The 14,529-nt window shown below is 55.8% G+C and overlaps 5 protein-coding genes across 5 annotated transcripts; 4 read left to right on the top strand and 1 right to left on the bottom strand.

The window, feature by feature from the left end:
* Positions 1-2: 2 nt before the first annotated feature.
* F5144DRAFT_593356 (rab-GTPase-TBC domain-containing protein) lies at positions 3-2,520 on the top strand (the record flags this gene model as incomplete). Its single annotated transcript, XM_066790449.1, has 2 exons — positions 3-490; positions 549-2,520. The coding sequence occupies 2 exons, from the start codon at positions 3-5 to the stop codon at positions 2,518-2,520; spliced, it is 2,460 nt and encodes an 819-aa protein (XP_066643777.1).
* A 933-nt stretch (positions 2,521-3,453) lies between these two features.
* On the top strand, positions 3,454-5,531 carry F5144DRAFT_574756 (Reticulon-domain-containing protein). The gene is made up of 5 exons (XM_066789040.1): positions 3,454-3,970; positions 4,115-4,147; positions 4,215-4,376; positions 4,433-4,734; positions 4,818-5,531. The coding sequence occupies exons 1-5, from the start codon at positions 3,916-3,918 to the stop codon at positions 5,259-5,261; spliced, it is 996 nt and encodes a 331-aa protein (XP_066643776.1). The 5' UTR covers positions 3,454-3,915; the 3' UTR covers positions 5,262-5,531.
* Positions 5,532-6,004: 473 nt separating this feature from the next.
* F5144DRAFT_574751 (DNA topoisomerase) lies at positions 6,005-12,014 on the bottom strand. The gene is made up of 3 exons (XM_066789039.1): positions 11,614-12,014; positions 7,926-11,501; positions 6,005-7,872 (listed from the first exon to the last, which is right to left on the bottom strand). Exons 1-3 carry the CDS (start codon positions 11,680-11,682, stop codon positions 6,373-6,375), a joined length of 5,145 nt encoding a protein of 1,714 aa, XP_066643775.1. The 5' UTR covers positions 11,683-12,014; the 3' UTR covers positions 6,005-6,372.
* A 783-nt stretch (positions 12,015-12,797) lies between these two features.
* On the top strand, positions 12,798-13,359 carry F5144DRAFT_257094 (uncharacterized protein). The gene has a single exon (XM_066783501.1). The coding sequence runs from the start codon at positions 12,891-12,893 to the stop codon at positions 13,170-13,172; it is 282 nt and encodes a 93-aa protein (XP_066643774.1). The 5' UTR covers positions 12,798-12,890; the 3' UTR covers positions 13,173-13,359.
* F5144DRAFT_257113 (uncharacterized protein) lies at positions 13,297-14,320 on the top strand. Its single transcript, XM_066783503.1, has one exon. The coding sequence runs from the start codon at positions 13,547-13,549 to the stop codon at positions 14,219-14,221; it is 675 nt and encodes a 224-aa protein (XP_066643773.1). The 5' UTR covers positions 13,297-13,546; the 3' UTR covers positions 14,222-14,320.
* Positions 14,321-14,529: the final 209 nt, after the last annotated feature.

The following is a 14,529-nucleotide window of genomic DNA, read 5'->3' as shown; positions in this document are numbered from 1 at the left end:
CGATGGCGCAACTACGGAAAATGGTCAGCGGTCCAATCCCCCCCGCTCTCCGATACTCGACGCTTCCGCCAACGCCGATGACCGAGCTCGACTTCTACCGCGCCCTTGTCAAAGACCCCAAGCAGACGGCCGCTCGCCTGCCAAGTTTGCTGTCCAACAAGGTACGGAAGGGTGTCCCACCACCGCTGCGAGGTGTGGTTTGGCAGAGCATGGCGGGTGCCCGGGACAGCGCCCTGGAGGAGGTGTTCGAGCGATTGACTGGCGAATCGAGTCCGTATGAGGGCGTTATCAGCAAGGATCTCGGCCGAAGCTTCCCCGGCGTCGACATGTTCAGAGATCCGGAAGGCGACGGTCAGCGAATGCTGGGCCGGGTTCTCAAGTGCTTCAGCCTTTACGACACCAAAATCGGATATTGCCAAGGGCTAGCGTTCCTCGTTGGACCGCTGCTGATGCATATGCCGGACAACCAAGCCTTTTGCGTTTTGGTTAGGTACGTCCGATCTCAATGTCAATTGATAGAGGTATTGCGAGCTGACTTGTGCGACTAGACTCATGGAAAACTACGATCTGCGCCAATGTTTCGTTCCCGACCTGTCTGGGCTGCACATCCGAATCTACCAATTTCGCGAACTGTTGCGACAGCATTTGCCCACTTTGTCAGCCCACCTCGACGATTTGCAGGTTGAACCCGCGTATGTTTCACAATGGTTCCTGTCGTTCTACGCCGTAACGTGCCCCCTGCCAATGCTGTTTCGCATCTACGATGTGATTTTCGCCGAGGGCGCATCGGAGACCATCATGCGGGTGGCGCTGTCGCTCATGCGCAAGAACCAGGTGCGCATCTTGGGGTGCACCGAGCTGGAAGACGTAATGCATCTCCTTCTGTCGCGGGGTGTTTGGGATTGCTATAACCACAACGCCGACGAATTTGTCCAAGACTTTGTCGCGCTCGCCAACGTTGTTACCAAGGAGCGAATGGTAGCGCTCGAACAGGGGTACAAGGAAGCTAAGATTAGCCCCAGCGCCAATCACCGTGGGACAGAGGGGGCACAAGCGTCGGCGGATGTCACCACCGCCGCCTCCCGTTTCCTGGGTCGCCTCTGGGCTTCCTCTACCACCCCTAGGTTTGCCACCTTTTCGGCAACAGCTCAGACTTCGGGATCCGCGTCCGTCAGCAGTACTCTCAACCCTGGATTCGGGGCTGCATCACGGCCGCTTAGCATGCTTCGGCGCAGCACGTCGAAACAAAGCCTCTCGTCGATGGAGGCGGTCTCATCGACTGCGTCATCCGCCGCTAGCGTTCTCAGTTCCGTTTCAACTGAAGCAACCAACATCTCGCGCGACAGTTCTGCCGATGATACACCCAGGGAAGCGGCGGCGCTACCGTCCAAGACAGCGCCCAGCTTCACGGGGAGCGTCAATACATCAAAGGATGGCAGCAAGTACTTACACAGTCAGATCGAAGATCTACTCACCGCGCTCAGCGAGCTGCAACGGAATCACGCTTTGCTGGCCAGCCAATTACAACGGGAGAAGGAAGAGCGCGAGGATGACCGTCGGGCTGTCCGATCGTTACTGGATGGCTTGCGCAAAAAGGCGGATGGAGGCGATGTGGGGAGCGACGCAATATCGACCGGCGCAATTGGGCCAACAGCCGAACAACTTTCTGATCTACTCGACATTGTCGAGGTGCGTTTCGACGAGGCGACCGCCAGCCCGAGGTCATCGGCACCCGAGACGAAACTACAACTACGAGACGAGTTGGCTCGGGCGAAAGACCAACTATCACAAGAGCGGGCCAAGTCGAAACAGTACGATCGCAAGGTGCAGGAAATGGAACAGGAAATGTCCACCTTGAAGGACCAATTGAGGGACACCCACGCACACGTTCGCAATGTACACCAAGAGAAACAACGGCTCGAAAGGCAGATGCAAGGGATGCGATCGAGGGCATCGGACACACCGGCGAGCACAGATAATAAGGGCGAGTGGTTTCCAAAGGCCGGCGGAGGTGCGGCGGCGGTTGGACTGCGCGAGCTCAAGTTGGGCCGCAGCAGGTCGACACCGTCACAAACGGCCTCAACTTTTAGTAACAAGCGCATATCCACGATGACGATGAAGAAGAAGAACAGTAGCGAGTCGCTGGCGGCCATGGTTGCGCAGCCCACTGGTCCATCGGGGCCGACCCAACTCGCAACCTCGCCCGACGAGAACGATGCTCTGGTGCTTGAGTTGGTGCAAGCCAAGACAGCGGAAGCTGTTGCGCGGCAGGAGCTGGAAGAGGCGAAGCAGAAGCTCGAGCAGCTCCGGAAGGCGTTCGGGCTCGCGCCGGGAGAGACACCGCCGGTTTTGCATAGCCGCAGTGCGACGCCGTCGGCAGCTTCCGCGGCCATGGACATGTTCGGTCGTCTGACGGGCTCCAACACCACCCCGACTATATCAGAACCGCCTTCGAAGGCGTCGACGCCGCCCGCGGGGAACAACACGCCTGGCGGTGGCTTTTGGGGGTGGAGGAGGTGATAATGGTCCGATTGCTATTTTCTTCGCTGGCTCTGCCGATGCGTCGTTGAGATCTGGGGCGCCTTTGGGGTAACACTGTAATTGCTGGAATGAGAGATGGCTGAGAGGTCGCGGGACGGCTATATTTGTGAGCACCATGATACCAATATTGATTCTTCTGCATGGCGGAAAGGGAGTTTACATGACTGCGGGGGGATTTCGCGGGGCGACATGGAGGCCCACAATGATGGAACAAACAAATGGGAGGCAGGATTCTTGACAGACACAGAGAGGGGAAACGTAATTGAAAGACGCACAGCATGTTGCTGGCGCTGAAAAATGTTCTTGAGTTATCTGGCCTCTTGTGCCTTGTGACTGATTTTCTGGAAGCTGGTCACACCTCCACATCATCCCGTTTTGGTGTGTGTCGCGTGTTAAATCTGCCTGTCAACCCACCTGTTCTGCCTGCTCCCCTGCACGCCCTGTGGCCCTGTCACCAGGGTGGGCGACTTGTCGCAGTTCTTAGCGCGAAATCACATGCGATGGATGACGCTGTTCGCCAGGGAGATGATGCAGCGGGCCAAGAATAGGCCCCGGCAAGGAGGCGAGCCAGGGTCGGCATTGATTTGTGACAGGCATTGGGGCCCATTGGTCGTGACTTATCGACATTGGATGCTACCTGGACGCCACGACGAACAAAGATTGCAGAATTTGGCGATAACACTGAAACAGACGGAGAAGTCGGAACAGCAATTAAGCTCCGTAAGGACAGCATGTACACACGAGCTCGCATTGCAGAAATGGGAGATATGACCGGGTGCACAACCATGGACGATCGTGCCACGCACGGCAGAGCTCCCTGATAGGTTGGTCCCTGCCGTGGTGTTCCGGGTGGCATGATGAGATCATTGCGCCTGTGCTGCACGCCGTTTTGGAATGGTCCTCAGCTTTGCGAGCAAGCTTTGGAGGGGTTACCTCAGTGGACCCCCCCTGTTGGGCCTGGACTGGCTCAGACTGGGGCCCAGAGTCCGTCATGGACCATGACTGCCTGCAAGTTTTTGATAAGCTACCAGGTCAGAAATAATAATTCACCCCGGCACTGTCTCAAAGCCCTCATTGCTTCCTGCCCATCCCAACTTCTTGGAACACAAACTTCTTCTTCATTCCACTCTCCTCCATCACCAAGCTTCCCTTCCTCTGCACAAAGAAGCAGTTTCGTTGGCTTGAGGTTTCACCTTTGTCCCTAGCTCCCGTTAACTAACATCTTCTCGCCATCGGTTGTCTTGTTGGACCTGCCCCTCCCTGAGTCGACGTCACACAGTTTCCGATCCTTCCACCTTCCACTGCCACTTCCCACCTTTCACCTCCGACCAACAAACAGACACTGCCCACGCGACCATCACGATAGCAATCAAAATGGCTGACCGCGTCGCCACCAACGGCAATACCAACGTGGATGGCCCCAAAGCTAGTAAGGTTCGTGTTGTCTAGCTTCGCCCATCTTTTTCTGTCTTGTCCCGATGACTTTTGGCTAACTCGTGCTAGTGTTTCACAGAGCAGCTCTGACCTCCGACCGTTCCGTAGCTCCGATCGACTGACGATAGCGCCTCTGCAGATGCCACTGCCGCCCTCAACACCCTCACCAATGGTATGCCTACCGCCCGTCGCCGCTGATATACATGTGCCAGTGGAAATACTGACCGGGTGCTGCGCAGGTCCGGTAGCTCAGAACGTCATGGATCAGTCCTCCAAGGCTACGGCCGAGCTTTCCAACCTGGCCGCTTCCCGCCATCCTCCCGCATACACGGCCGCCACCGGCCAGCCGCTGACAAACTACCACTCATTCTTCTCGGAGTTGCTGTCGTGGCGCAACCCGCGTACGTCTTTCCGAACCAGTCGGGGCTGACTAGGAGCTGATGCTGATACCCCGCAGGTGCTTCGGCCATCGCCTATGCTTCTCTCGTGTCGCTCATCTTCTCGGTTAGGTACCTTGATGTTTTGCGCTACACCTTCAAGCTCACCTGGATGGTTTTGGCCATCACCGTCGCCGCCGAAATCGCCGGGAAGGCACTTATCAACAATGGCTTCGCAACTCAGCTCCGCCCCCGCAAGTACTACACCATCCCGAGGGAGATGCTCGAGGCTGCCATCGGCGACGTTCACGAGCTCATCAACTTTTTCGTCATTGAGTCGCAGCGCGTGTTGTTCGCCGAGAATGTCTATGCATCGGTCGCTGTAAGTGGTCTCCACAATTGACTCCGCCCAAGCTCAGAGCTCCTGCAGCAATGGCGTCAGAGCCGCAAGCTAACTCAACCCAGGCCGCTTTCGCCGCTTTCATCTCGTACTACCTCGTCAAAATCGTCCCTTACTGGGGCCTGGCCGTGATCGCCACCACGGTGATCTTCTTCACCCCACTCATCTACACCACCAACCAGGAGCTCATCGACACTCAGCTCAAGCACGCCGGCGAGGTCGTCAACGCCCAGACCGCGCAGCTCCGCACCGTCGCCCAGAAGCACACCGAGCAGGCTACCCAAGTCACCAAGCAGTACATGGGCGACTACACCGCCAAGGCTCAGGCACTGATTGGGGGTGGCCGCTCTCAGGGTGCGAAGCCATCTGTCAAGGCTACCGACTTCCCCGAGGCTCCCAAGGATGACATCAAGCCTTCCGTTAACGAGCCCATCGCACCCGAGCCTGTCATCGAGAACACGTTCAAGCCGGTTGACGGCGCGAAGGCGGAGCCTTTGATTGCCGCTTAAACAGAAGAGCACTGCCAAGATCTCTGATGCCGGCGACATCCATCATTTGTATGCGCTAGTAGAGAGAGCAAGCCACAATCCCTGGGCCAATACGACGACTGATAAAAACGGAGAGGGGAAGATATGGGAATGGGATTACACGACGCGGCGAGGCAAGACTGGTAATTCATTTCGGGCAGGATTCGAGCCTATTCTTGTGGTCCTCCCTTGTCTCCCATGCTGAATGAGGACTTTTCAGCGGCGAGACAATGGGGCGGATGAATGCGGGGGGGGAGGGGGGGGGGGGGGGGGGGGGGGCATGCATGCTTTTGGGAGACAGACATTGACATTGACATTGACATTGACATGGACATGGACACGCCAGGGTGGATGGCTGGATGGCTGGATGGAGTCTCGTGTTGACATAAGTGTACTTTTTTTCGCGTTCTCTTGTTTTCCTTTAACCTCAACGTCACTTTCGCCCTTATGATGCGTGTGCTCTCACAGTTTGGGCTTCTCTCTGGAGGAAGGCAGGTGGAAAGGGGGGTGATGGGTTCCTCGGCGTTCTATTTGTGCAGTTAATTCATGATGTATCCTTCCGTCTGTGCTTACCTTGCCTGTTTGCCTGAGACGTATGGATCCCAAACCTGGCGAAGTCTCAACGGCCTGTGGTTTTTTAGCGACAAAGTCATGCCTGCTTAGGTCGGACACGGAGCAGAAGCGGCCTAGTCGGGTCCAAATTGTAATTCACAACTTTATTTAGCAACCTGAGCAAAATAATACATGAGCCTTCCTGTTTCTGCGAACCAACCAAACTAGGAATCAAAAGATGCATAGCAAGCAACAAAGGGAAAAGAAAACAGCTAAACAGAAATATGCGAACCATCCGCCCTTCCTCCCTGCCACCCTTCCAGGGAAACCACCACCCACCCAACCAACCAACGCCACCAGCCGACCCTGTCCCAACTAAGTTGGGTAACTGCCAAAAAAAAGAAACGATAGAGAACGACAAGGCATCTTATAGATCTACCAAGCAAACAGACAAGAAGCCTGATTTAACACTGGCAAGATAGAGACAGAGAGACAGAGAGATAGAGAGAGTCATATCTCATAAACTAAGTCCCTTCCCACTCTACTCGCTATCCTCGTCCATGTCGAACGCGTCGCTCTCATCCCTCCTCCCCTTGCGCCCACCACTACCTGAGTCGGCACTGACAAAGTCATCATCGTCATCATCGATGTACGTTGGCTTTGCCTTGGCCTTGGCCGCAGCAGCGCGCCCCGGTCTCCTAGCAAGGGGCCTGGCCGCGGGCGGTGGACTGGCCGGCGCGTCCTCCATGATGTCGTCCTCATCATCGCTGAGGACCTTCCTGGCCTTTTTGGCGGCGTAGGCTTTGGCCGCAGGGGAGAGGGCAGCCGTTTTGGCTTTGGTGGTCAGGGTCTTGGCCTTGGTGGTCTTGAGCGCCGGAGCCGGTGCGTCGTCGGTCTTGGCCTTGTTCTTGGACCCGGCCGGGCGGCCCCGCTTTTTGGCTGCTGCACCCGTAACAACGGTGAGGGGGGCCTTTGCTTTGGAGGCTGCGGGCTTTGCGGCGGGCAACTCATCGTCGGACAGGAAGTCATCAACGTCGTCTGGCTTGGTCGACTTCCGAGGCGAGGACATAGCGAGGGCCTCGTAATTTGTGTCGTCATGCTCGTCAAGATCGAGAATTGATCTTGACGGTCTGGCCTTCAGTTTGGGGATGGGTGCATCGCCCGCCTCCGGCCGGGACATGGCAAACAGACTAAGCCTACCACCATTTGTGGCCGGGGCTCCTATGCCCTTGACCATGGCGCCAGCGTCGCCGAGCATGTCATCGCCATCGTCGTCGCTGTCCGAGCCAAACTCCTCATCCATGTAGGTCCGCTTAGCTTTAGCTGCTGCCCGCTTAGTCGGCTTTTCAACAACGTCCTCTGAACCAGACTCATCAAGGTCCGAGCCCGCATATAATGGCTTGGCCTTGGTTGCGGCTCGCTTGACTGGCTTCTGGACAAGCTCCTCCGGCTCAGACACCTCAGATTCGTCCTTCACATCAGCCTTCCCCAACTCCATGAAGTCGTCGTCCGAGTCGTCGCTTAAGATATACTTGGACTTGGGTTTGGTTGCGGCCGCCCGCTTGTTGCGCGCATTTGCGGCATCTGGGATCGAAGCAGGAGGTTCCGATTCTTCCTTCACCGCCGCCTTCTTGCCAAGAAGGGCGAAGTCATCGTCGGAGAGGTCGATCTTGGGCTTGGGGTTGGCCGCTGCCTGGAACTTCTCGGTAAACCTTTGATGGGTCTTGGTCTCGACCTTCTCAACCTTGGGAGCCTTGGTCTTGGTCTTCTTCTCCGGCGCATACTCGTCGTCGTCCTTCGGGCGACGGCCCCGGCCAGCCCCGATCTTGCGTGACGTGCGACGGCCCATCCGACGGATATCAGCCGTGATCTCCGCATCAAGCTTCAGCTGTGTGTGCCACTCGTCGACAAATTCGTCAAGGTCTTTGATCCATAGATCCTTCTCGCTCAGGGCATCAAGCTCGTCATGCTCAGCCTTCTTGGCTGCAATCTGGTTCTTGAGCTTCTCGAGGCGTTCGTTCGTGAGCGACCAAATGGGCATCTGCTATCTGTTAGCTTACTGTGGCGCGGGAAAGTCACAGCGGGGGCACATACGGAGAGAAGGTAGTCGTAATCCCGGGCGCCATTTGAGGTGTCCTCCTCCTCGGCATCGTCTTTGCCGAGCTCCTCGTCAGTAGATTTGGACTTCTTGTCATCCTTTGGTGGGAAAGCCTCGTATTTTCGGTCGCGAAGCTCTTGGACGAGCACATCTTTCTTCTTCTTGTTGACGATGAGCTTGTTCTCAATGATCTCCAAGATGAAGCGATACTGGTTCTTGAGCTTGCGGTAGTCGGCATGGTAGACACCAAGCCAGTGCTTCTTCCGCTCCGCGTACATGTTGAAACGGTAGTGGTAGAACTCTTCCATGATCTCCTCCGGGTTTTCGTACTTGTGGATTTGACCGCGGGTGTTGAACGCGACGAGATTGGTGGTAGTCATGCTCTTGCTAAGCTTGAACTTCTCCAACAGGCCCTCATCGAGCGCCGCCTTCATGTGCTTGTCTTCCATATCGATGATGAAATGAACAGTTTGATGGTCGTTGAATTCCCTGTAGTCCTTGATGAACGATGGGGTCTTCTCGGCGCGAAGGATGTCCTCCAGCTTGGACTTGAAGTCGTCGGTCCACATCCGGATAGGCAGTTCGGTGACGTGAATCTCGTTCGGGTTTTGTTCGTCCTGCTGGATGATGCCGTTGAACTTGTACCTGTTAGGGCCGTCGGATTCAAGCACACCCTTCCAACCCCGGAACCAGGGGGTCATGGGCTTGAAAGTCTTCTCCTCTGAATCCTCGGGATCAAGCCGACCCATCCGGCGTTTTAGGTTGTCGACGATCTCCATTGGGTGGTAGTTGGGGATGGATGTGCTCCAACCCGTACCAATACCGTCGGCACCATTGACCAGGACCATCGGGAGGATTGGGACGTAGACTTTGGGCTCGATCATGTTTCCATCATCGAATTGATATTCGAGATTGGGCTCGTCAAGCTTAGAGAAGATGCGCCGGGCGAAGGGTGACAACCTCGTGTGAATGTAACGGGCGCTAGCAGCATCCGAGCCACCAGAAAGACGAGAACCAAAGTTGCCGCTGGGCTCCAGGCAGTTGACGTTGTTGGACCCGACATATGTTTGCGCTAGACCGACGATCGTTTGCTGCAGGGACACTTCGCCGTGGTGGTAAGCGGCCACCTCGGAGATGTAACCAGCAAGCTCGGCAACCTTTTGGTCGTTGACGAGGTTTCGCTTGAAGGCACCGTAGATGACCTTTCGTTGACCGGGCTTCAGGCCATCAACCATGGAGGGAATGGACCGCATGTTGTCAGCCATGCTGAAGAGGATCAGTTCCTTGTGGACGAAGTCGGTATAGCTCTTCCTAGCCGCCGTCGCGTCGAGGTAGGTTCCAGGGACAAAGTTGCCCAGCCACTCCTTACGAGCATCAGCCTTCTTCTTGGAAAAAGCCAGCTCAAACAACTGCGACTCCTCGGGCTGCAAGACGTCGAATTTCTTCAAATGTCGGTCCAAGTCCTTGAAGTAGATCTGGGCATCCTCGTTGGAAGAACTACCCAACCCCTTCAAATACTTGTACTTCCACCTCCGCAAGTCGGACTTGTGCGAGTCTTTCCAGGTCTCGTATTGGGGTAAGTTGAAGAACGTCTTGAGGTTCTGGGGCTTCTTCGGGTTGGAGCCCTGCCAAACCTTGACCACCGGCGTGATGAACTCCTGGAAGAAATCATCGATGCGCAGCAGTGAGGGGAACTGCACTTCGAGGAAGTTGATGAGCAAGCCCTTGATGTGGCTACCGTCCAAATCCTGATCGGCCATGATCATCAGGTGACCATAGCGGAGGCCCTTGGTGTCCGTGTAGTTTTGTTTGTGCTTGAGACCTAGGAACTTCTTGATGTTCTCGATTTCCTTGTTCTTCATGATCTGCTCAAGCGAGGCATCGCGGACGTTGAGCATTTTACCGCGGAGCGGGAAGACACCGATCCGGTCGGGATCCAAAACAGCACGGCCGGCAACGGCCAGACCCCTGGCTGAGTCACCTTCGGTCAAGATTAGAGTGCACTCATGGCCGCGCCTGGTGCCCGCCCAATTGGCATCAATGAGCTTGTCGTTGCTGATGCGGGAACGCTTGTTGCCGTCGCTCTTGGCCATCATTTTATCCGCCTTCCTGTCGGCGAACTCCATGATGTTCGCAATGGCCTCGGAAGCCTTGACTTTCTTCAGGAATTGGTCGCTGAGCACGCACTTACTGCCAAATGCGCTCATCTTGGTCGTCAGCTGCTCCTTTGTTTGAGAATTGAAAGCCGGGTTGTCAATGAGGCAGTTGATGAAAATGAAGATGTGGTTGCGAAAGTGCGAGGGTTTCAGCGAGTGACCCTTCTTCTTCTTGGTCAGCTCCTTGCCAAGCGCATCGCAGATCTGGTCGGCAATGTAGTTGACATGGGTACCGCCGGACGTGGTCGCGATGTTGTTGACGAACGACACCTGCTGGAACGAGCCGTCTGAGACGGTGAAGCCGATCTGCCACAGGCGGCCGTTGTGCCTCTGCTGGTCGAACTCGACCTTTGCAACCGGCTTCTCGCCGTCGACGGCGACATCACCCCGCTCGTTGGCGATGGACTTGGCGTATAGCTCGCAGTACGTCTTGAAGTTGATCTTGAGATGCTCGCCATTCAGCCAAACCTTGATGCCAGACACCGTGCCGGCCATGTCGTAAACGCGACGGTAGATCAGGCCCTCCAGGTCGTCGTCAATCCCGTCCTCCATGCCGAACCGCTTGTAGTCGGGCAGGAAGGATACTTTGACAAAATCCGCAGATTTGTTGGAGTTGATTTTGGCCTTTTCCATCTTGCCCATGTTCTCCGTCCAAGTCTGCTTGTACCGCTTGCCGTTTTTGGAGTCTTGGAGCTCGATGGAGAACTTTTGACTGAAGATGTTGGTGAGCTTTGCACCATAACCGTTACGCCCACCGACCGTCTTCTTCTCGTCGTCGTCGTAGTTTGAACCCGTCAAAAGGTGACCGAAGATAAGTTCAGGGATGTAGCATTTCTCCTTCTCGTGCATCTCAATCGGAATGCCCTTGCCGTTGTTCTCAACAGAGATCTCACCAGTCTCACGGTCTACAGTAACCTTGAGATACGTCATGGACGAGTCTCGTTGGCTGTTGTCTGCAGCGTTGACGAGGATCTCGTCAAAGATCTTGTACAGACCAGGAACGAAACCAACGGTGCGGTTCTCCATCAGCTTCTCTGCCTTGTTGTACACCCACATCTTCTGGTCCGTGCGCTCGACGGACCCGATGTACGTGTCGGGACGCTTGATGATGTGTTGGAGCTGAGTGAGCTTTTGGTATGTCTCGGTGGCCGTCTTGTTGGACTTGGCAGCGGGTTTCGCCGAGGGCTCATCGTCATCGATCACCATGCTGTCGTTCTCGATCTCAACGAGAGGCTTGGTACCCGCCTTCTTTGCGGGCGCCTTCTTCTTCTTGGGGGGTGCGATTCCATCTTCGCCGTCGCTCTCCGCTTTTGGTCGCTTTTTTGCGGCGGGCTTGCCGGCTGTGAGTGTTGTCTGGACCATCTTGCCAGGTTTCGTAGTCGCTGTCTTCTTCGGTGCTGCCTTAGTCTTGGGCTTCTGAGAAACTGTTAGTTGCATGTAGATTGGGAGAGAAATGTGCTCGCGGCGCGGATGTTTAGGAGCGGAAGTAGCCAAATTGTTGAGAAGTGTAGGATCACAACATACGTACCACCTCTGGGGAGTAGCCGTCTGAATCATCTTGGTAGTCGCCAAAGACCGAGTCGACCTCCGAATCCATGGCGACGGGCTGGAAACAGTGTTCCACAACAAAAGACGCGGAAAATTAGGGGCCTGAGAAAGGCGTCGGCGGGCGGGCAACAGAAGAGTGCAGCGCATGCAGAATGCGAAAGAACAGAAATTTCGTCGCGATCGACGAACAATGAAAGGAAGCACCAGGGGCTGGCCTCGATGACTCAATCTCTCAGTGATTTCGGAAACAAAAGAAGGGTGCGGGTACAGCAAAAGAACCAGCCGGGGCTGCAAAAGGTGGTTGTTGCACTTCGAAATGCACTTGTTGTTGTGGCAAAAGCGTGCCAATGGTAAACAGAGAATGTGTTGTGTGGATTTCCCAAACAGGCTACTAATCAGAATTCGATCGCGGTTGAGACGACGCGACATGCATAACTTCACCGGCAGCGAATTTCGCTGCCTGAGGCACCAAGGAGGGGCCGGTCAGGGGGCACGGCGACCCGCCCCACTCTTCTTAACAGCAAACACGCTCAACGAGGAAGCGGCATTCAGTGCAAACAGAGGGAACGGGAGAGGCAGTGGAGAATGAGACGACAATTGCCTACCTGCATTACCTCTACTTTTATTTTGTAACGGTTTTGACCAAAGCCGTTGATTTTGTTACGAACTTCCCGTTTTTTCTTTTCTTTTCTTTTTTCTTTTTTTTTTCGTGCCCGCGACCTTTCCTCGCTTTCCCATGGTTGAACCGACCAACTTTCTTTGTTTGCTCGTGCGAAATTGGCGGATCTCTTCTGACCTCCACGATTGCACATGTGCGATGATTAGGGGGGCAGTGAAGTCAGGTGGCCATTCCGGCGATTTGATAATGCGATTTCCCTGTGAGGACAACAGTGGTGAAATGCGGATCGAGTCCTTCGACCGTTGCGGTTGCCACTGCGGTTGCGGTTGTGGCTGTGGTTGTGGTTGATGGTGCGTAACGGGCTGTACGCCCCAACCACGTTTACCCAGTTGCGCCGCTCCCCGATGTTGGCCGTGAATTAATTGCTTTTCAGGACCCGTCCTTCCTTCATTCAGGGTTGTCCTTGAATGGCAGTCCCCTGAATGTTTGGATCAAACCCCGAGGGTCCCATCACTAAATGGCGACGACGCACCGCACCTGCGTGCTTTCCGGACCGGCTGTAAACGCCCGTCTTGTCCAGACACCTGTTTCAAGCGGCTCCAATCAATTTCGGGAGGTGGCCCGCTGGAGACAGTCCCATGCTGCCAGGGCTTCTCATACTGCTGTTGCTCCTCTTGGGGTGTGGAGCCGCCTTCTGTTCTGTAGGTGGATGTTGTGTTCTGCTGCCCGCAGTCTGCCGTGCTACTTGTCCTCCAGACAGCACGCGCCTGGAAATTTCCCGATCCGATGTCCATAGCCGCGACATGTTTGTGGCAGTCGCACTGCCTGGGTTAGGGGCTCTTTTGACATGCGCGCGACGCCATGGCCAGGGTTCTGATCTGGAATACCTTGGGGGATGGGCCGCCTCCTACGGACCATGACTGGCAGGTTGACGTGCAGCCAGATCCATCATCTTACTTCTATGTGGCTGGCAACGGCAGCTCGACGGCGCTGGATCGGGCACCAATCTTGCCTGACCTGGGTTCGCGGTTCCGGGCAGATCAATTACCAGACAGGGAACTCATCGAACAGTCGCCGACAAGGACACAGCGAAGTTGACGAGTTGAATGCCGAACTCACAGGCGGCTGATAACGCCTCAATTTAAGCCGTTGGTTTCGTTACGCATGGATTTGGGATTAGAGATTCCGACCTCCGACACCCCTTTTCCGGGCCGGCTGGCTAGGGCACACGAACTCCCTTCCCAGCTCTCCGAAACCCTCATACAGACGTTCTGGGCTTAGTCGGTCTTCCTTCATGGCTCAATTTGGGGTTTCCTGGTCTCTGTGCTGCCGTTTGGGGCGGTGTGCCGCCCGTGGTTTGGGCATTTGGTGGCAGGCGGGCTTGCCGCGAGAGCTGGCGGGTGGCTGCAGCACTCATCACACTTGGAGCGGCAGGTTTGGGCATGGCTCAGGGGTGACGAGTCGAGGGATCCATGTTGCCTGGCACACAACGGCTCGCTGTGTCCAGCCTCTCCGTCAGTGGGCGCCCATCAGGGCGTGCAGCAACGAGCGGTCAAGTGATGTTTTTCGGCGTCATCTCTGGCCATCGCCTGTCGCCAGCCTCCGCGCCACATTTTCTTTCAACTACCTGCAATCCCATCGGCCCCGGGCCATGCGTCTGGCTCTACCTGGCCCTAAGCCTGGTGTTCGGCCGTCCATGAGGGGCCCGGGGACCCCGACGAGGCGCATCCCGTCGACACCGCCATGGTTGAAGAACAAAGAGGGTTCTCCCTCAGCAGGGTTGGCGGGTTTCAGATCATGCCCAGACCATGCTTCTGTCCTCATCGGACAGTTTTCTTGTGCTGCCGTCGCGCAAAGCGCAAGCTCGTGGGGGCAAGCAAGGCTCGGTGCAGTGAAAAATGCCCCCTGCCGCACCACTGCCGCAAAACTTGGGCGAAGAATGCCCGATCGCCTTCTCGAAGCAGCCTAGACTTCTTGCAGGAGAACCCGGTTGTAGAAAGGGGAGCGGCTTCGGTCGAGACCGGTACTCACGGTCTCCGTTCTGGAGCTATGTTCTTCCCGGTGGACGATACTGTCCCCTCGCGCAACAGAGAGACTGGTTCGATTGGGGCATCAAGGAGTGACATCAACAAACCCGTTCCAGACTGTAACTGGGCGAGAATTCTTCATGATGCCCTCACCGGACAGGCGCTTTTCAAGCGGTGAGCAAAGCAGCCACGTGTGCCGAGTCAAGCAGTCATCTCCGTTTGGGATGTCAACATGGGACAGGTTTCGTTC

The sequence above is a fragment of the Chaetomium tenue genome (assembly GCF_020726465.1).
Source record: "Chaetomium tenue strain MPI-SDFR-AT-0079 chromosome Unknown F5144scaffold_4, whole genome shotgun sequence".
In the NCBI taxonomy this organism is placed as follows: Eukaryota; Fungi; Ascomycota; class Sordariomycetes; order Sordariales; family Chaetomiaceae; genus Chaetomium; species Chaetomium tenue.
This window is presented reverse-complemented; position numbering and strand designations above follow the sequence as displayed.